General features: G+C 40.0%; 1 protein-coding gene across 4 annotated transcripts in view; it reads right to left on the minus strand.

Moving 5' to 3' along the window:
• Positions 1 to 22443, minus strand: part of MYO1B (myosin IB) — a 188250-nt gene that overhangs the window by 45952 nt on the left and 119855 nt on the right. For all 4 annotated transcript variants that reach the window (XM_060622446.3, XM_060622449.3, XM_060622448.3 and 1 more), the window contains exons 8-13: positions 16691 to 16789; positions 15216 to 15319; positions 13087 to 13234; positions 12689 to 12807; positions 6518 to 6604; positions 5851 to 5916 (exon numbers count right to left, since the gene is read on the minus strand). In XM_060622446.3, the coding sequence (XP_060478429.1) occupies positions 5851 to 5916; positions 6518 to 6604; positions 12689 to 12807; positions 13087 to 13234; positions 15216 to 15319; positions 16691 to 16789 (623 nt within the window). The remainder of the gene's footprint in view (positions 1 to 5850; positions 5917 to 6517; positions 6605 to 12688; positions 12808 to 13086; positions 13235 to 15215; positions 15320 to 16690; positions 16790 to 22443) is intronic.

A 22443-nucleotide genomic window follows, 5' to 3' on the forward strand; every position in this document is an offset into this window, starting at 1 on the left:
TAAAACTTTGGGGAACATCTTCAAATACGCACATCCAGAATTTTCCATTATACCATCTCCCTGAATGGAGCCCAGAACCATCCCACCCCCATTGGACTGCTCTAGGAAAAACAGGTAAACAGCAAGGTGTCTACGTTTGATACTGGTTTACACTGTAGTCACCAAGAGTATACCGGGATAGGAAGAACTTGGTAGGTTTAGAAGTATGTAATATACCAAAACTTTAAAGTCTAGGGTTTCTGTCAAGAATTCCTGAGTTTGAGTCCACCTTTTCAACATCAAAGAAACAGCAAACCATACCCCTCAATGAAGTTCACAACTAGTTTATGCTCTTAAGTATCAACTATGAACTTTCTGCTTGGAAGGATTCTGAAAGATGGATCAAAAATACTGGCCTGTTATTAATTTCTTTGTGTTTTCTTGGCAACAGAGGAGGCTAATGATATCTCACACACTATAAGACAGGGAGACATTTCAGTCTTGTATTCTTTAAATACGTAACATTTTTCTTCCCAGTACACAAACATGGTAAGTTTTAAGAAAAACAGCATGATAGTGCTCTTCTTAAATACTTTAAGCGTTGATTTAAAAGGTTAAAGCAAGAGTAATGACGTCCATACTATTATGAACCATATTATTTCCCTCCATTTTCACTCTAAGGGGTACTTTAAATCTTCTCCTTCCTCTTCAAGTTCTCTTGGATTTCATTGATTCTCTCATTCACACGGAGAATGAAATCAGAGGAAAAAAGCTGGAACAGAAGGGATTGCCTATAACCAGGATCAATTTTCTTCTAAAAACAATTTAGAAAACAAATCTCATAACCACGAGGCACACTTACCAAGCTATACTGACTCTTACCCAACTATCAGGTCATTTGATTTGGAACAATCATTGCATCTAGCCTATCATATCTTTACTGTATATGGTTCATATACAATATATGTATATGAGGTTCATATATGTATATGAGGCTCAAAAGGGCAACATGAATAAAGAGCTAGCCCTTCAAAACAACTAGCCCTTTGCCTGCACGAAACTAGCTCCATTGTATGAAAAGTGAAATATCCAGCCTGCTGTTCTGTTTTGGCCTATGGCACACTAATAATTTATTAATTTTCCCAGTAAACTACCTGCCAATTGTAGTACTTCCCAGATAAGCACTTAGCAAGAAGCTAAATCGATTCAGATGGCTCAACTTAGTCTTGAATTTAATTTTTTAAAAAGAATAGCTGTTGTTCTTTTATGGTGATGCTACGAACGTCTCTCAGAGATCAGCTATAAGAACATCCAAACTTGATTGTGTGGAATTGGAGTGTCTGGATTACGTAACTCTCTTCCCTTACAAAGTCGGACTGACGTTAAATAAGGATTCCTGGCTAGATTTTTCCTCTCTGTGGATTTTAACTCACTTCCCCTTCTTTTTGGTATCAGTGTTCCACTAATCTGTTTTCCAAACTGACATCAGATCACATGCGGCCAGCAAGGCAGGGCTATTCACACAGCTGGCCCTGGAATGCTTTGCAGTCAAATCCATGTGTCATCATCCCATGGTTTAATGCATCAGTTTCCCTCTTCCGTTTAGAGACGGACCAAAATGGATGAAAGGTTTCCACCAGCTCAGCTGAAAAGTGTTTTCATGGGAACTGTCAATGGGGTCATGAGGCAGAATTAGAGACATTAAAATTTTTTTCTTCTCTGGACCTTTACTGTCCAATTTTTAAAGTGATGCCCAGGGTGTTCTACAAGGCAGAACCCTTAATTCTTGCAGTCAATTTCAAGGAAAGTAAAGGCAGAATTTTCATTATATTCTATCAGTTTATTTTCGCTGGGGTAGACAGTATCACAGAAATCTTCATTTATGCACTGATGAGGATTCTGAATACTTCTCCCTAAGTCAGACCTTGAGCCCTTATATTTCAGCTTGTGGTACTTTTAAGTCCTTAATTATCTGGCTTCCTTATGTTCAACAGTATGAACTTCCTGATGTTTCCATGTTTTCTAATTTTGCTGAGAATCCAGGAAAACTATGGGATGGCATCTGGGGTGCGCATGTGAATAAATCACAAGCAAAAAAACCATTTCTAATTCTGTATCAAAGAGCAGGTAAAAGTATCTAAAAGCACACACCCAAATCTCTCTTCTGTGCTCCCCCAAATAAATTTAATTGTAAAATAAATAATGAAGCAGATTACTAAGAATCAAGATGTTTGGAAGATTAACCTGAGAAAGTTTACACAGGAAAATGCAGAGAACAATTAGTTATGATGAAAGACAAGTCTTAATTCTCTCAAGGAAACGGAAAAAAAATCAAAGCATCTATTGCATGGAGAAGGAAAAATAACTTCTCATGATTTTAGGGCCATCATAAGATCTGCTGTAGACATGACTGGTTAATTTGGCCTTGACTGAAATTTCTGGTTTTTTTGAGTACAGTTGACACACATTACATTAGTTTCAGGTGTGCAACATAGTGACTCGAAAAGTCTATACTTTGTGCTATTTTCACCACCAGGGTAGCTACCGTCTGTCACCATAGGATGCCATTAGTGCTCGCTTCGGCAGCACATATACCATAGGATGCCATTAGTGCTCGCTTCGGCAGCACATATACCATAGGATGCCATTACCATATTGGCGACTATATTCCTTATGCCGTGCCATAAGTTCTATTTATTATTTTTTAAGTTTATGTATTTAGAGAGAGACAGAGAACACGAGTGGGGGAGGGGCAGAGAGAGGAGACAGAGAATCCCAAGCTTGCACTCTCAAACCCTGAGACTATGACCTGAGCCAAAACCAAGAGCAGGACGCTTAACCAACTGAGCCACCCAGGCTCTCCCGAAAGTTCTGTTTAAAAAGAATAAAAATATAACCTGTTTGCTTTTGGGTAAAGCTCCCCAAGTGATTCCAATATGCTGCTAAGTTTAGGAACTACTGAGCTGGAACATTCTTCTGAAGAAGAAAGAAGGGCATTTTCAAATATAATGCAGGCATTTTCATAACTGAAGTCCATAGTTGTAACAGTGTTGAGAAAAATCAGGATATAACTTGCAGAAGTGAAGCACAGGCATAAAGATGGGCTTGGAGAGAAACCTGAATTGGCCATTAAGTAAAAAATATTCCCACATTGCTACAGGATGTTTTACCCCATCCCAAGTTACAGGTTGTGTCCACTCAGAACACCTAACTTCGTTGTTGTTGTTGTTTTTAAGTTTATTTATTTGGTGGGGGGAAGGGAGGGAGGGAAGGGGAAGGGCAGAAAGAGAAGAAGAGAGAGAGTATCAAGCAGGCTCTACACTGACAGAATGGAACCCAACACGGGGCTCAAACTCACGAACCACAAGATCATGACCTGAGCCGAAACCAAGAGTCCGAAGCTGAACTGAATGAACCACCCAGGCGCCCCTCTAACTTCTGTTTGGATTAGATCTGTAGCAAACGCATTTTTAAAAAGTAACCTAGTTTCTTGATTAGACCTTCCTACCAGATAGGATGTGCCCTCAGCCAGGAACAGACCCTCCATCTTAGGGTTGGCTAATATCACTGTAGGCTCCATGCAGGGAAGGAACAGCTGTCTTGTTTACCGCAGGAATATGATTCCTATTAGGCAGTAAATAAATAATGACAAATGACTTCCTCACTTAGGCATGGTTAAACTGCTCATGGGGTATAACTCAGCTCCCTGAGTGCTGTGTGGTCACTTACCACATGGCTGATTAGATCTTAGGACAGACCAGAATGTGAAGACAAGCTGATGTCCCCTCATGACCCCATTATCCTATTAAAAAAAGTTTTCATGTATTGTGACATGACATTAGGCACCTGGCCTAATAGATCAATAAATCTTCTTATGGCAACATAAAAATAAAATAAAACCAGTTTCTTTGATTTTAGATACATCATTAAATGTGTGTGTGTGTGTGTGTGTGTGTGTGTGTGTGTGTGTGTGTGTGTTTCCTTCTAACTTTCTAGTAAGATCTCTACTTTTGTCCTGTTCATGAAACCATCTAAATATAGATCAGCAGTGTGCTAGGTAAGAAATCATTTTCCCTGCCAACTATAAACAATGATTTTGACAGGCTGCCCTTTGGTAACAGTAACCTGAGGACTTGCTAGAAAGAAACTAATTTCATCACCACGAGTTCTGAGTATACTCAAGCAGTTCTCCTCACACACAAACCTCAAATTCTTCCCTATTGCCACGAGACCAGAAACTTTCTTTTGCGTAGTCTGCTAAAGAGGCATCAATACAAGTGGACATTGTGCTGAAGAACAGTTTTCAATGGTCGGCAGGACAGGGGGCAGCAGGCAGGACACAGCACAGGTGTCCCACGCTTGGCCCCCAGCACGCAGAAGAACTCCAGGGGTGTTCCCCATGCTGGTCAGTTTGGAATGAGAACAATGGTACAGAAATAGGGATTGAGAAACTTATCATGTTTGGGTTTTCTCCTTTATTTCCAGGTACTGGGGACCCTGTGAGTTTGGGGAGAAAAGTAACAAAAAGGCCCTATCAGAGGTTTTTTATTATTTATGAAGGGGGCCTAGGATTTAGGTCCTGAGTCTGCCATTTTGTAGCCATGTAACTCCAGCATAGTGACTTGACCTTCAGAGCCTCACCTACTCACCTGTAAAACAGGAATAGTAGTAACTATTTCATGAAGTGTTTGTGAAAATTAAATCAGACAATATATGTAACACTTCCCGCAATGCTTGCATACAGTCAGCCCTCAAGAATGATTTACCCCTGGCTACTAAATACAGAACATGATCAAGCAGGGATCTTGATTTACAAAATCAAGCAGGGATCTTGATTTACAAAAATTTATTACAAAAATAAATGTAAGAAAAAGATATTTGTTGGAAAGTCCTGGCTTAGCTGCAGGGAGGGGGCTGATGTTTTTTTTTTCTGTTCTGTGAACCTGATAATTTGGAACACATAAACACTTTTGGTGGTCATTCTGGGCAGGGCCTGGTTATTTAAAGGAATTCACAAATCATTACTTATGGGGAGAATGAAGAGAGGAGGAGCCTGATCTACTTGTTATTTTCCTGAACCAAACTAAAATACCACTCCCGAGAAATAAGAGTAAGAGTTTTAAAAGATCCTTACAATGGGGAAAGGAGCAAAAAACAAAAAAACAAAAAAAACAAAAAAATAAAGCAAAGCGAAACAAAAATTCTTAAAACACCTTCTAAATGTCAAAGCAAAAGGATAAATAGGAAATTCCAATATAAGTATATAATTTTTAAATATTTAATTTGTAATAAGCATGCAGTCTTTTTAAAAAATTCATTATGAAGTTTACCAGAAATTCTTTCAATCTTTGCAACAGAACTCACACTGTAAGATTGATGTTGGATGAGACCCAACAAATCACCCAATCCAGACCCTGAGCCTGAGCCCATCAGGATGAAATGCCAGCACTGGCCAGGCCAGACTGGCATCTGGCTCTCCCGTCCCTGGCTTTTTCATGGCATCATCCTGTCTCACTTTCCTACAAATGACTGAATGACTACAGGCACAACGTCCATAAACCTTGTTGGAAATTGCCCAGTAAGAATTTTGAATCTGCAATTACAAAAGTCAAATACTGATACAAGAAGTTCTTCCTAAACAGCATTGTCTCCAAAATGCTGGCTCTCAGCACTTAAACACACACACATATAATACACACACACACACACACACACACACACACACACACGTTTTGTTACATCAGCACAGAGGTTTTTTGTAGATTCAAAGTTATATTAACTATATATTAAATGCTGTCTATAGAATATATGATTTAATTTCCAACTATTATGCATGAATAGAAACAATACAAAGAACAGAAAAAAGCTTACCTCAAAAATTTCAAAACCATAAATGTCCAAAACACCCATGACCTTCTTTCTCACTTTTGTCTGTGCCTTAAAAAAAGTTTTAAAATAATGAGTTGAATTTAGGCCTGAAATATAACACTATGTTACAAGTTAACTGTGTTTCACAACTAGAATAACTATAATTTAGTTGTTGTTTTTTAATCTATGACATAGGATATTGATATAGAATTTTCCAGAAATTTTAATGATAGATGACTTATTTAAAGAAGGCATTAGTGATGCCTAATTATAATAAACAATCACTGAATCTTACAATAGGTCGGGCCTTTCAAACTCCCAATACTCCAATACCCTCATTTTATTGACAAACATATCAGTAGGTTGAGAGGTCAAGTGACCTTTTCAGCCAAGTGTGTACAACTAGTTAGATGAGCCGTGACCAGGACCTGGGATGCAGACTCTCAGAGTTAACTCTGCAAAACCCATGAGGCCACTGACAGGTGAGATTTCTCACAAAAACATCTATGCAAAACAAAACAGAGTCCTGACAAACTTCAATTCTATGCAAGGCAAATTATTTTCAAGGAACAGTCTTATCTGATTATAAAATTAAAATATCTTTAACTTAACGTTTATAATCTGAACACATCTATTACAGCTGATTTATCTGGTTGCAGAGATTCAGTACCTTAATGCTTTCATTGATTCGATTTACCAACCATGAAAATAACCTGCTATAGAGGTTTTTAGCCAGAGCATCACGGGCATAATATGCCTATTGAAAAAGAAAAGAAAAGACAAGAAAAACTCAATACCCACGATTGTCACAATGCTTAATTTCAATAAAATAATAAAGGTATTTTTTAAATATTTAAAGTTCTTGTATTTCAAGTTATTTTCAGAGCCAGTTTTTACTATACTCTGGATGAACAATTAAACCGTTAAGAGAATTGAGCAAATTATTTATCCTCAATCATTATACTTTTTTGCATCCCAGGAAACTAATTCTAAATATTGCAAGCACTTTCTCCATAAAGATACTCATCTCTGTATTACAGAACAGAGAAAAATCAGAGGCACTTTAGAAGTCCAACAACAGGGGGAATAGTAAGAAAAATAAATGAAAGCCTACTGAAAGGGAAGTTACACAGTTATCACAGAATGATCATTAGGAACATTAGGTAATAAAATGGAAAATGCTTAGGTTTTGTGAAAATAAAAATCTGTCTATTTAATACAGTGACTATATCTTTTTAACCCCTACACGTAGGAAAGGAAACTCAACGGAAAAACATTAAAATGGTTTTGACTGATGTGATTCAGAAATGTTTTCCTTCATTCAACTTTCTCAACATTAAAAAAAAATTTTAATGTTTATTTATTTTTGAGAAAGAGAAAGAGAGAAAGAGAGAAAGAGAAAGAGAGAGAGAGAGAGAGAGAGAGAGAGAGAGAGAGACATAGAACACGAACAGGGGAAGGGCAGAGACAGAAAGAGAGAAAGAAAATCCCAAGCAGACTCTGCACTGTCAGCATAGAGCCTACTGCGGGGCTCAAACCCATGAACCGCAAGATCATGTCCTGAGCCAAAGTCGGATGCTTAACCTACTGACCCACCCAGGTGCACCCCTTCCGAACATTTTAAAAAAGATATTCCATAACATCTAGAGGCTAGAGTCACGATACACTGTGGGCAATATACTATATAATACAAATAAATGGTTTTATTTGCTTATTCATTTATTTGAAGCTCTTCAGAGCTACTTGCCAAAGAAGAGGCAGAGGACATAGTCTCTCCACCCCTGACTTAGAAGGCACACCCTGGAGAAAGTCAGCCTTGCCAGGAAGCACCTAAGAGTCCCTGCACATATCGGGTGCCACGAGCATTTAGCTAGTGCACACCAACAATGTGATGCAGTGCTCTTGGGGAGGCCCGAGCGCCAGCAGCTTCCGGGGAGGAAAGCAAGATGGTCTGCTGCTGGGATTTTGGGTTTTGTTTTGTTTTGTTTTGTTTTGTTTTGTTTTGTTTTGTTTTGTTTTACAAAGAGAGCGAGAGAGCAAGCAAGAGCATGAGTGGAGGAAAGGGACAAAGGGAGAGAACCTTAAGTAGGCTCCACACTCAGCACGGAGCCCGACTGGGGCTTGATCCCACAACCCTGATATCATGACCTGAGCTGAAATCAAGAGTCAGATGCTTCTCTTGATTCTGGCTCAGGTCACGATCTCACAGTTCATGAGATCAAGCCCTGAGTTGGGCTCTGCACTCACAGTGCAGAGCCTGCTTGGGATTCTCTCTCTCCCCCTCTCTCTGCCCCTCTCCTGTGCTCTCTCTCCCTCTTTCAAAAATAAATAAACATAAAAAAAAAAGAGTTGAATGCTCAACTGAGTGAGCCACCTAGTCGCTCCAGTTTGCTGCTGTGTTTAACACTCTGGCCACATGCATGCATTTCACTGCTTATAAGCAAAAATTTGAGCATTACTATTAAAGCTTTACATTTTTATGTTATAAAGAACACAACTTATTAGATTATACAGAAATTCTTTTCCCACATTTCTTTCTAAATGAAGTGTAACAGCTTTAATAACATAGGCCCTTCGTTGGCAACAAATCGTAGCTTTAGAGTACCTTTCCAGTTCATCTGACACTTCCATGCTAATCCTGAACCTCTCCCTAGAAAATCCATCAATAAATTGGCACAAAAAAAATAAAACCCAAGCACACAATGTCATCTTGGAGGGGAACAGTGGTTAATGATTCCACTGCATTAAATGCATATATATGCTGAAATGGGGAAAGAAGCCTGGGTTTAGATGAATGCCTTTTCTCTACCCTCCTTCTAGCTTTTACTTTCTTCACATAGGCCATATAAGTGCCTAGAACAGCACCTGGCACAGAGTAAGCCTATACATGTATTTATATTACGATTTCTGAAGTATCCTTTTCCTATCCCACCTGTGAGCCTATAGAATTCTTTCTTAATCCTTTCCCCTTTCTTTTCGTAAATTCTAGTTATCTCAAAACACCGCATAACCTCAAAACATTACCTATTTATAAACAGAAATGTCATCATAATGGCATCCAGTTTTTTTTAGCTATGTGCTGATTCCAACAAACCACCATTTCAATATGCAACCGAACTAATAGTGACAACTCATTCTGGCAAACTCCTTTATATTTTTTAAAATGTATTCACAGCCCATGTTCATCTTCTTTATTTCTTTCGAACAAATACTTATTCCAGAAGTCTCAAACTCAAATGTTTCCAGGGACTACATGACAGAAATGAATGGGAAATAGTATGATCTGTAGACGCATTCCACATTAAAGGCACTCAAATTCAAAATTTAAAAAGCAAGCACACAAAACAAAACAGAACAACAAGACAACAAAACTACCCTTTCATCAAATAAAATATGCCTATTGAGCTATATCTGGTACCAGGGGCTGCCAATCTGCCAGCCCTGATTTCTAGAGTCTGATTCATGCCACCGAATCTCCATAATAACATCCTCCACAGTACGGGAAGGAATGTTTATTCTCATTTAAGGATCACTAACAAGGTGTACAGAAATGAAGGACGACACTGACAGCATGGATTCACCATCTCAGATTCTAAGCACAACATGAAGAGACTGCACTTCTACAGCGGCATTGAAGCGCACTGAAAAAATCCCAAGTGAAATGTGCTTCAGCGATGACTGGTATTAGGTGTGGCCCAGGTGGAAACACAAGAGATGCATGGCCATGGGGGGGCCTACCCTGTAGCAGCTTACAGTGGAGTGGTGGAGACCAAATCCATGAGTGAAACAATCAGAGAACGAGTGTCCAACAGCAGGGGAAAAACGAATTCCCAGAAGGGAGAAGAGGGGGACTATGTGATCTTCCTGGATGAGGGGTAATTAGATGGACCATTCAGACAGGCAGGAAGAATTAGCCACGCCATGTGGGGAAGGGATAAGGAAGAGCGAAGGCACTGGGTAAAAATAAGCATGGCATTTATAGAAGTAGCAGGGAATAAACTGAGATAAAGAAAGGGTGCAGGGTCAGATTACTGAGGGCTTGGAAGCCAAGGAGAGAGGATGTGGCAAAAGCTGAACTACAACTCTGTCTTGAGTTCCTATCATTTCATCATGAGTCACTGTATCTGAGGAAAGATCTAAATGCCTTGGGCAAAATGAGGAATGGGGCAATACGGATGATGATGGGGTCCAAGAACTGAAGCTATGAGGAAACATTAATAAAACAAATTAGTTCTTGCTGGAATCAAAACCTTTTAGGCAGTAAGACTGGTAGAAACCTAAACCCTACATTAAAAAAAAAAAAAAAAAAAAAAAAAAAGAACTTGAATAAGGAACTGAAAAATCGAGGACCTCAAGCCAAATTCTTTTATGCTAAAGGTTAAAACAATGTGGAAAAGTTTAACCCAGTGATGTAAGGTGACTCAAGCTTATAAAGTAAGACGCACCTGGGCCCGGTTTCCAGAGAGGATGATTAAAAAGCGAGAGTAAAACACACAGTAAAAACAGACCAACATTTACCCACATATATATTCCATATATACCCACGTACATGTGGATATTCTTAAAGGACCTTCTTAAACAGGAGGCATTTTCTCATCGCAATACTTTTTACTTAACGATCCCCACTCTGCCTATTGAAAACGTCTAAACTCAGCGTGACCTTAGTACAGTGGTTCTCAAAATGTGGTCCCTGGACCACCGGCAGCAGCAGCACTGAACTTGTTAGACATGCAAATTCTTCACTCCTACCTCAGGCCTACTGAATACAGCAGCCTAGGGGCACAGCCTGCAAATCGTGTTGGACAAACCCTTCAGGTGGCACTGAGGTACACTCAAGTTTTAAAGTTTGAGAACCACCTCCACACTGAACCTTCCCAGCCACGTTGCTCTGAATCCCCTTCGCGTGTCTAAAGCTACGGCCAAGCTAGACCACCCCTCCCCCTGATGTGGACTCCAAACTTGGCTTTTCTCAGTTTTCTTTTTGAAACCTCCTACTGCCCATTCTTTATTCATCTAAATCCTTCAAGGCTGGCTCAGAAATTATCTTCTCCATGGCGTCTTCCTTCATCCCTTATGTCCCTGCTAATGGTCTACATGGGGGCCTGTGCTGAGCAGGCTCTCAACGAATTTTTCTTGATTAAGTCAGTGACTCACCACCTGACTTTGCATGAGTGAGACTGACCTGGACAGACATGACAGCAGAAGCAGTAATTTAGGAAGAAGGACACACAACAGTTCTAACCAGAAGAGGATCGTTACAAATCAAATTTACATATAACCGAAGTTATAGTATTTTTCATAGTCAAAGCACCTCACCTGAAATACGAAATCAACACTGAAAGCTACAGACACATAGGCATCCTTGGGTTAGTAGCAAAGACCAGTTCAGAGAGGCAAAGAGAAAGACTAAATCCACCTACTGCCTTACAGATGCTTAAGGCCACTTACAAAGAGGAGGAGAATACAGTTGGACTATAGGCTGAGAATAAAGTAGGCCAAAAGTGCCGAATCAGTCATTGAATTCCAGTGCAGATCAGCACAGACGGGTGGGAAAATGTCTAAGCTGTAGAACAAAGGCTTTACATTGAAAGGGGCTTCAGAAGCTTCCTTGGTGTAACATCCACACGTGCATCCATCCATTCATCCATCCACTGAACTTGAACCAAAGGACAGAAGAAGTAAGCAAATCAGACTTGAGTCTTAGAAAGATTTCATTGTCTTCAGATGGACAGTATACGAAAAGGAAGGCAGGAAAGCCAATCTGGCCTCTCCAAACTGGCTTCTCCCACTGTGTTCTCCAAATTAGTGAATGGCAATCCTACTTTTCCAGTTGCTTGAGTGAAACATGTTGGGAGCCATCCTTGACTCTTCTCTTTCTCTCATGCCACATCTTAAGCTAACAGCATCAAAATGTACCCAGGTGTAACCGCTTCTCACTCTACTGCTACCACCTGGTTCAAACACCATCAATTCTAGGTTAGCACACAATTCCTTGCAGCTTCCTGGTGCCATGAACGGAACGTCTGTATCACCTCCCAGCCCCAAATCCATATGTTGAAGCCCTAATCCCCAATGTGATGGTATGTGAAGGTGGGAGCCTTAGGAGATAGATTTAGATGAGGTCATGAGGGCAGAGCTCCCATGATGGAACTGGGGTCCTTATAGGGGGACGAGGACACCAGAGCACACCGTCCCCTCCCCCACCCCTTGCCCTATGAAGAGGATACAGCAAGAAAGTGGCCATCTGTCAACCAGGAAGATGGCCCTCACCAAGAATGCAACCATGCTGGTCCCCTGATCTCAGACTCCCAGCCTCCAGAACTTTGAGGAATAAATGGTTCTTTTTGTTTGTTTAAGCCACCTAGACTATGGTAGTCTGTTATAGTAGCCCAACTAAGACACCTTGCTTTTACCCATTCTCCCCCTGCACTCTGCTCTCCACATTGCAGCCAGAATGACCCTTTGAAATACAAGGCAGATCATGCCAGTGGTATCATTTCCCAGCTCACTCAGATGCAACTTCCCTGCCCCAGCACAGTGGGTCTCCCTTACTCTGCTCTCGTTTTTCTCCTTGTCTGCTGCTAGCTTGCCGTATAAATTCATTTATATACGAGGCCTACTAGCTATGGCCACTCCTCCTACCAAAATTTTAACCTCTGCGAGGGCAGGGATCCTTATCTGTTTAGTTTACTGCTGTGCTCCCAGTGCTTAGAATGATGTCTGCAATACAGTATGGACAGTTAAGATAACAACCTGCAAAATGAAATTTTTGTGTCCACTTATGTAAAAACTATCACAGACTTTTTAAAAACTCACTTTCTGGCCACGATGTTTCACCCACCTGAGCCACGTTCAGTGTAGTTGAAACCTTCTCCTGCTTGGCCTCAACCGTTCGGAAACTGAAAGCTCGTTCTAGAACTGATTGATCAATGCCGGTCAACTCACAAATTTCTTTTAACTCTGTTGGGGGACGGACACAAAAAGTGACTACACATGTGCTGCTAAAAATCCTTGTCAGGGCTTAGGATGTTCTTCCTAAAGCACATTCAAATCAAATAGTATAAAATGTAGAACTCAGAAGACTTAAAACTCAGCTCTAATTATGCTTCTGTTCAGTTTCGCTGGAAAGCATTTTCCAGTGAAGTTTTCCAGTGAACAGAAGTTTTCTTTCTAGATTAAGAAGTGGGCAGATGCTCAAAAGCAAGTTTGCTATATAAGGTTGACTCTCCGCTGACTTACCATTTTTATCTTTGATTTTGCTTTCATCTAAACCGTTCACTCGAGATTCGGGCTTGAACTCGATGTTCCCCAGTTTCAACACGGCTGCCACCACCTCCAGGACAGACTCAGCTTCGTGATCCATAAAACCCACAATCTGCATGGCATTCTGGGAGTGGGGGGAGAAAAGCAGCTGTTTTCTTTCTGTCACTCTTTATATTATTTTTTTAATGAATCATGCAACAGATTTGTTTCTAAACACACAACAACAAAAAAGACAAAGCGCCCCAGAATAAGCCCTCCAAGAGGAAACCTAAGAACAGACCTGACAGCACCAGTTGGGGCTGTAGCTTGTTTAATGGTTTCAAGCTGTGATTCAAGGGTCCCTGGGGCATTCTGCATGCTGGGGCAAAGAGGTGGAGGGGAGCAAAGAGGAATTTGGAAGAAGAGGAGGCTAAGAGCCAAGCCTTGGGTTCCAACCCCCGCTTCATCCGCAGCAGCTCGGTGTGTATATCTCTGTGTCTGTGTGTGTCTGTGTGCACGTGTGCACAATGCGTGTATGCGTTGAGTACGTGTTGTTTTTTTATACCGGGTTCTGCTGCTAGAAATAAATCCGAACAAAAAGCTTTTATGACTCCTATATAAAAACCTCCTCGTTTATTTTACAAGAGAAAAACTGGTCTGCAAAGGTGAAGTGCCCGACCCAAGACATTACAGGTAACAGGGAACATTCCTTCAGTCATAAGCTTTTATTAAGTGCCAATGATTTGCCAGGCAAGGCAGTTATAGAACTGGACTTGAACTCAACTCTTAATTCATGTCCAGGAAGCGAGAAGCTTGCTGTATGAGGATGCTTACAGAGTTTTTAACAAATGACGTACTCAGAGAAATACTCTTTTTGAGAATAAATGCCAACAGCTTTTTTGTTTTATTTGTTTGTTTGTGATGAGACTACCCAGCCTAGCAATGGGAGTAATATAATTTTTTTGTCATGGAAAATTTCAAACATACACAACAGTAGAGAGAGCAGGAAAAGAACTCCAAGTTATTTTCACTCAGCCTTGAAGATCAACTGATGCCAGTCTTATTTCTGCTAATCTGACCTACTTCCTGCCTCCCCACCACCACAGCTAAAGTACAGTTACCATATCATGTCATAAAGGAGTAATTTTTGAAGCGCACATAAACATAGGAGATAGGATATTGTTTAAAATAATTTATTTTCAGGAGCGCCTGGGTGGCTCTTTTGGTTGAGCATCCGACTCTTGATTTTAGCTCAGGTCATGAGCGCAGGGTTCGTGGGATCGAGCCCCACGTTGGATTCCATGGCATTCTCTCACCCTCTCTCTCTGCCCCTCCCCCACTTGCACTCTCTCTCAAAACAGATGAATAAACGTTAAAAAAATAAAAATAAAACAATTTATTTTCTAATGAACGTGAAATGCTACTCATTCTGGCTTACATGTGATTTTTGGAAGTTTTCTCTCAAAAGCAGTATTGATTTAATGCTTTCCTGGGACAGTTCTTACAGTTGGAAATTAACTACTAAGCTATGGCTACAAAAATATTTGGAATTTAAAGACGGCATTAAAAGAGTCAGGATAATATAATGAGAAAGCTCCTTTTGATAAATAGCAAAATCGCATGCTCCAGTAAAGCATGGGCCTTTACAATATTGTAGGATTTTAGTAAGAATACAATAAATTGTTGTATAATTCTAAAACCTTAGGGGGCATGAGTTATGGTTTTAAGAAAACTCAGAATTGTTACCAGTTCCAAATGAGCAAAAGAGTGTCACCCATTTTAAAGAGTAATGAAAGGAGGGCGCCTGGGTGGCTCAGTAGGTTAAGCTTCCGACTTCAGCTCAGGTCATGATCTCATGGTTTGTGAGTTTGAGCCTCACGTCAGGCTCTGTGCTGACAGCTCGGAGCCTGCAGCCTGCTTCGAATTCTGTGTCTCCCTCTCTCTCTGCCCCTCCCCTGCTCATACTCTGTCTCTCTCTGTCTCTCAGAAATAAATACATGTTAAAAAAAAAAAAAAGAAAAAGAAAAAAGAAAAGGAATGCTGCTTACCTTGATTATGTTCAGTCACAGAATAAGGTGAAGGCAGCACCTTGTTAAACAGTAATGAAAGGACTGTATCTTACTTACCCTAACAGTTCTGAAATTTGCTGCATCATCCACTCCATTAACTTTGGCAGAGTCCAAACTCAGGTAGTTATATCTGCTGAAATCTCGCTCGAGTGTAAGCTTATCTATTGAATCACACATACGTGTTGGTAAGTTACTCAGTAAGTCCAACCGCCTTTAATATCTCATTCCTTAAAACCTCCAGATGAAAGTGACTTTCATATATTAGATACTGAATCAACAGAACAAAAATTGATACCCAAATACCAACAGCATTTTTCTAAAATCTACCTTTACCACTGTTGTACATATTTCAAACTACTTTTTTACATTTATTTGTAGTGAGCCCCCTTCCGTATTTTTATAATACAAAACATCTTCAATATACTATTTCATTGTAACATGATGTCTGCCTAGTGATTCCCGTGCCATTGAACATTAGGGCAGCGATAAAGGCCTTCATATAAAATGTTCTTTGGATTCTTTTGAATTACTTCATTGGGATATATTCTAAAAAATGGTGCGCCTGGCTCTGATCATTTTACGACTTATTTTGGATTGCTAATTAGCCCCCAGGAAGAAGTCCTCACTTTGAAGTGACACCCACAAGCTCTAAGCCGACCAGGGCCTGACAATTCTGCCAGCTTTGTCCTTTTTAATCACTTTTGCTAATACATGTAAATAGTGAACACTTCAGTGCTGTTTTAGCTTACACTTGTTGATTATTAGTGAGAATGATTCTTCCCCAAATGTCATTTACTTTCCATACTTACAATTTGAACTGTTTGCTCAAAACTTTTATCACTTAGCTATTCATTATTGGATACTATTCTGATAGACTTATATTAGTTCTCTAAAATAGCCAGAGGTCAGATTTTTAACTCTTTTATCAATTACAAATGTTTTCCCACTATTTTTAAGTTTTCACTGAGCAATTTTTTTTTTTTTAAATAATTGTTCTCCTCTCCTGGCTCCTGCTAATTTCTTCTTCCTCAGTGAAACAATTATATTCTTCCATTTTATTGTTTAAATTTATGATTGGGGTGCCTGTGTGGCTCAGTCAGTGAACCATCCAACTTCTGCTCAGGTCATGATCTTGTGATTTAGGAGTTCAAGCCTGGCATCAGGCTCTGTGCTAACAGCTTGGAGCCTGGAGCCTGCTTCAGATTCTGTGTCTCACCCTCTCTCTGCCCCTCCCCTGTTTGCGCTGTCTCTCTCTCTCTCCAAAATAAATAAAACATCAAAACAAAATTATGATCCACCTCCTCCAATATTCAGTTAGCTCTTTGAGTAAACCATCTGAGACCTATGCACAGCATCTGGTGAGACATAGGGACATACAGCAAGCAAATTCTGGGGTAGGATGACAGAAGCAAACATACCACGTTCTTCACTTCAACCACAGTCATAGAAAATTTTGAAGAAAATTAAAAAGAATGCTTTGGAAAATGCTTTGACACTAAAAATTAAATTAAAACACAGAAAAAGGGACTTACTGAGGAGCTCTTCAGAGGCACCAGAGAGCAGCTGATAGAACACGTGGAAGTTTCTTTCACCTCTCGGTTGCTTAACAACTCGAGACTTCTCTAAAAGATCTAAAGAGAAAAGAGTCAAATCATACTATATTATTAATTTGCTTTCAAATCTAGCATGGTTCTTCTTCCCCACCCCCCCCCCACTTTCTTTTTCATTTTCTGTGTTTAATGAAATAATAACAGAAACTACATTTTCAGTTCTTTCAGGAAGAAGCCTCACTATAACTAAAATTACCAAATTAAACAAACCAGGTTCTTTTCAAACAATAGTAAATATGCAAAATAAGTTCAACAATACATTCAACAAGCTGATTAAAGACAAAACATTTTCCATATTAATATTCTTTTGGTGTTATATGTGATACTTTCTTTGATTCCAGATACTTTTATCCAGTGATGAGATGTCTTACCAAGTTTTCAAACTTTCATGCAAAAATGAAGGAAGGAAGGAAGGAAGGAAGGAAGGAAGGAATGAAGGAAGGAAGGAAAGAAGGAGGGAGGAAGGAGGGAGAGACGGAAAAAAAGCCAACCAACCACAAAAAAGACATTGTGGCAGTACACAAGAGGTGGCAAAGTAAGTACAATGGCAGAAGGGATTCCTGTCTGAAGTCTTGCGTACCACCGACCAGTGATATAACAGGGGCTCTGGATTCTGTAGGCACAAGCCAAATTGAGTTTCAAAATTCTGAATCAGTGATCCCATTATTAATTTAGAGAACACACACATTTGATTTCCAGTCAGGCTGAAATCTAAACATTATCAACAAATGAGTGAGAGAGAAAAAACGCGCAAGTTCTCTGGGCATGGTCATTGAACTTCTCAATTTGTATCTCTGGAATCCATATGAGCACGGAAAAAGGAGCCTAGGTAGAATGAAAGATTGTGGATCTGGTAAATGAGAAGTCCTAGGGTGTTTCCCAGACACAGGGTCATTTATAAGAATGAAGAGAACAGATACCATATGGTTTCACTCTTATGTGGATCCTGAGAAACATAACAGAAACCCATGGGGGAGGGGAAGGAAAAAAAAAAAAAAAAGAGGTTAGAGTGGGAGAGAGCCAAAGCATTAGAGACTGTTAAAAACTGAGAACAAACTGAGGGTTGATGGGGGGTGGGAGGGAGGGCAGGGTGGGAGGGAGGGCAGGGTGGGTGATGGGTATTGAGGAGGGCACTTTTTGGGATGAGCACTGGGTGTTGTATGGAAACCAATTTGACAGTAAATTTCATATATTAAAAAATAAAAAAAAATAAAAAAAAAAAATAATAAAATAAAAAATAAAAAATAAATAAAAAAAAAAAGAATGAAGAGATGGGTTACAAGGACACATAAAATTAAATTGACTAAAACAAGAACAAAAATATGTAAATTCAAAATTATAGTAACGGGATGCTCCGGAGTTTTCATTTTCATCTCCAGCGCCCATTTGACTTGGATGACTGCCAACACCCTCCCTCAAATCATACATGGAGGATAATGAAGACTTTATATTAAGCAAAACGAAAGAAAATTGAAAATTGAAAAGCATCAGTGAGACAAAATTTAGAAAAGAAGGGGTTGTGTACTACTCATCATCTCTAAGGACTGACTGTTTCAGTTAAGGAGTAAATACTGACGCACAAAGCAGAAGCCAGAACAAGCAGATAAGATAAAAATGCAGTTTGCTTGTACCGATCATGTGACCAAGCTCCTATGGGGTTCTAAGAATACAGGCACAGTTTCAGAAGAAAGAATCTACAGAGCATGAGCAGATTCTTCATGGAGAAGCTAATCCTCATAGGAAACTCCTCGAGCCTCGAAGAAAGTAACTCAACTGCATGAAAAATATAAACAAATGCTACGGTTCACTTCATCTGTTCACACACATTTCCTTCAAATCAGCTCACTTACTGCTCACCCACTACGCGCCAGGACTGGGAATGCACCCAGCACCGACTGCAAATATGAAGACGTTCGAGAGCCACACCTGCTCCCGATTTCTCCCAGCACCCAAGCCAACAGCAGCAACTCTTTCCAAGGTGGGATGGCAAGGCCCTTAAGAAAGAGCAGGAGGTGGGGGTGGGGAAGGCAGAATGACCATGTGGGTCAAAGCCCACAACCCCCAGGCTCTTCCCATAGCGTTAAGAATACTGCCATATACCTTGAGAGTACTGGCAGCCTGCTTCCCTCTCATTTCATAGGCGCACCTTACTAAGGATGACAGCTGTTTGATGTCATTTATCTGGTCACATTCTAACAAGCAAATTGTGGTACTTCAAGACATGAAATAATACCCTCAAAGCAAGACAGGGCCACACTGTACAATGGCAACGCATTGCCAGCCTAATGCTTGGCGTTCTTTGCACAAATGCTGACAGGAAATGAAGAGTATAAAACGGCGACAGCTAGAAGATTTAGCAGAGAATAGCCACCAAGTTCAAGAACAATGTGCACAGCGTGGAAAGGAATGTTGGTCTATGTACTTCTTGAACCACACGTGCTGATACGATCAGTGATTACTATCATTTTCAAATATGAAACATACTACAATGTGTGTTTAAAAGGAAAGGTACAAAGGGGAATAGGAAGGGAACTTTCACTGACCTGCTCTGCATTCGTGCTTCTCATTCGTAATCCTATTCAACCCCAAACACCTCCCCTGAGTTGGCTTTATAATCCTTATTTTATATAGAAGAAAATGAGGCTCACATCACACTGTTACTAAGTGACACAGCCAGAATTGAAAGCTTCAGGTGACTAAGATATCACATTTCTGCTGTTTGTAATTTTCCAGCAAAAAGAATGCAAAATTCATAAACACTAGGAAAGGCCATACTTTACATAAAATACATGACTTCACCTAAGCAACTCAGTCACAAAATAAAAAACCTTTTATTACAAAGCAGTTGAAGGTTTTATCACCTAAAATGCTTAGTGTATTACTCCAGAGCTTCCTATTTCTTTATGACTTTTCTCCTAAGTTACAAGCTTCTCGGTAGAAAAGTAATCAGGGAAAAGGTTTGCCCCAAATAATTTGCTGATGCGTAAAACCACTCCCTATTCTACTTTTTTTTTTTAATTTTTTTTAATGTTTATTTATTTTTGAGACAGAAGAGAGACAAGAGCATGAATGGGGGAGGGGCAGAGAGAGAGGGAGACACAGAATCCGAAACAGGCTCCAGGCTCTGAGCTGTCAGCACAGAGCCCGACGCGGGGCTCGAACTCACGGACCGCGAGATCATGACCTGAGCCGAAGTCGGATGCTTAACCGACTGAGCCACCCAGGCACCCCCCTATTCTACCTTTTTAAAGGCGCATGCACCAACATAATCTAAGAGTATGAAGCCATATCAAATAATTACTCAAAGCACAGAACATAAATTAAATTTGCTATAAAGACTTGCTACCCGACCAAATTAATTTACTGAATGTTCCCCTGAATTAAGTCAAAGCAAACACCGGCTAAGCCTTCCTTTTGGCCTCACATGCTCCTGCCACCACTGATTGAGCCTCTGCTCAGAAGATTTAGTAAAGAACAGTACAGGATATGCCAATATCTAGTGGAGATATCTAGTGGAGAAGACAGTAGGAGTCTCCATGTATTCGAATGCAGATGCATTTCTTTCTCCAAATACAAACTTAAGTTCCCATTAAATCTGATACAAACTTACACTTTAAGGGAATAAATAAATCTATCAAGCCATTCTAAAGGAGAAAACCAACAGACAGGGACACAGGCTCTGGAAGCAGAACTTCCCCACCTACCCCAGCATGGTATTGCCACCTGACTATTACCAGAATGAGCCTGTCATTCAGGGGCTTTCCGAGTCCTGACTAATTACCAGCTAGTCTACGGCAGGGACATGTGCCTGTGCACAGCACAGGCCAGCCTCCCCTCAGTACAAGACATGAAAGAAGTAAAATGTCCGTGTTTTTTGCACCTGCTGGAGAAGGAAGTCTTTTAATTGGCAAAGGAATAGCAGGATAAGTAGTGGTTTGGAAGAAAAGAACATCACATTACTTTAGAACATAACAGATGAAGGATGAGATGGCAAGATTAAATGTATTTTATGTATAGTCTACCTTCCTGAAAAAAAAGAAATGGTCCAAGTCCAAGGCTTAAGGAATCATCAGCTTTTTTGCTAGGAAGGCTAGAATGACAATGAAAGTCCATGATGCACAACACCGACCCACCCCCAGAGATCCTGTGCTCCTCTCCAATTGCTCAGAGATAAATATTATGGATCTAGTGTCTGAGTGGCATTCAGGTTTTTTGAATCCATTTATGCCCCTTCACTGATGCATTTAGCAATACCGATGGGCCTGCGCTCTAAGTAACCAGTGAGTTACGGAGCATGACTGATGGTAGTTTCAGCGGAAAACTCTACGAGCTTAAGTGTGCTCATGGATTAGGGTGTACATTCTAAAGTCAACCTTGTACTTTTCCTGGAAATAGACAACAAAGCCTTCAAGGATGACAATCAGGAAGTTTCACTAGTAACAAATTTTAAAGTCAAAAAGACGGGACAAAGGTCTTCTTACAAATTGCACCGTGCATGCGTGTTATAGGGAGAGCAAATGAGAACGCTCGCCATGGGGCTCTCTCTCAGCCTGGGGATCACAGGAATCTCCATCCACCCGCAGGCCACAGGTCTTGACACACATGAACCACGTGGCACGCCACAGCATGACAATTTTACCCTGACCCCCACGTCCACTGCGGCATTGTAATTTTTAAGAAATCAGCTTAAAGTTTTCTCAAAAATCAGTGTCCTGGAATTATTAAGTCAACACTATAGGTAGCTGGACCCAGTGTATGAGAAGCTATGCAAGGGTTTCTGTGTCTGCATGTGCAAACTGGGCTTTAAAACACCAGGCAAACTTGGCTTATTATCTCTCTAATCAACTACTGTTTTTTATTATAGCATCTGTTTACATACATATAGCACATGTGTATTTTCACAACTGATTTTTTCTAATATAAATTTAATGTTTATCTATTGATTAAAAATTTACTCACATAGGTATATACCTGAATCTAAAACTCCATACCCAACTCTGAAATAAAATTAATGAGATACAGCCCATGATATCTTATTATTAGATATACTATCCTAATTAATTTAGATATATTTGAACAAACACCTGGCTTCTTCTATATTTGTATATAATCTTGTTTCATGGCAAACATACAGTCTTTCTTCAGAGTAAACATATTTTTTTAAATTTTTTTAAGGTTTCATTTATTTACTTTGAGAGAGAATAGGGGAGGGGCAGAGAAAGAGAGAAAGAGAGAGAATCCCAGGTAGGCTCTACACTGTCAGCACAGAGCCCAACGCAGGGCTCAATCTCATGAACCGTGAGAGAATGACCTGAGCTGAAATCAAGAGTCGGGTGCTCAACCGACTGAGCCACCGAAATGCTCCGGTAAAAATATTTTTGTAAAAGAAAAACCGCCACAGTAAAACCGAGAAAAAGAAAAGCATGGATTTTTATACAAAGCCATCCATTACAGGGTAAAAGAATTGCTCTTGGAAATTTGTCTTATTGCTACGGATACTTCACAACCAATGATTGATTATTTCTGTCTTCTTTGGAAGCTCTGAATATTGAAGCACTAAAAAATGCCCAGCCTTGTATTATAAACCAGACAAGGTGTGTCTTAGTTTCTGGCAAATTTCGATCCTAAAGAAGACAGGTTAAAAAGACACTGTTTATTGATGAATATTCACTCGC

Source organism: Panthera onca, chromosome C1, assembly GCF_046562875.1.
Source record: "Panthera onca isolate mPanOnc1 chromosome C1, mPanOnc1 haplotype 2, whole genome shotgun sequence".
Lineage (NCBI taxonomy): Eukaryota > Metazoa > Chordata > Mammalia > Carnivora > Felidae > Panthera > Panthera onca.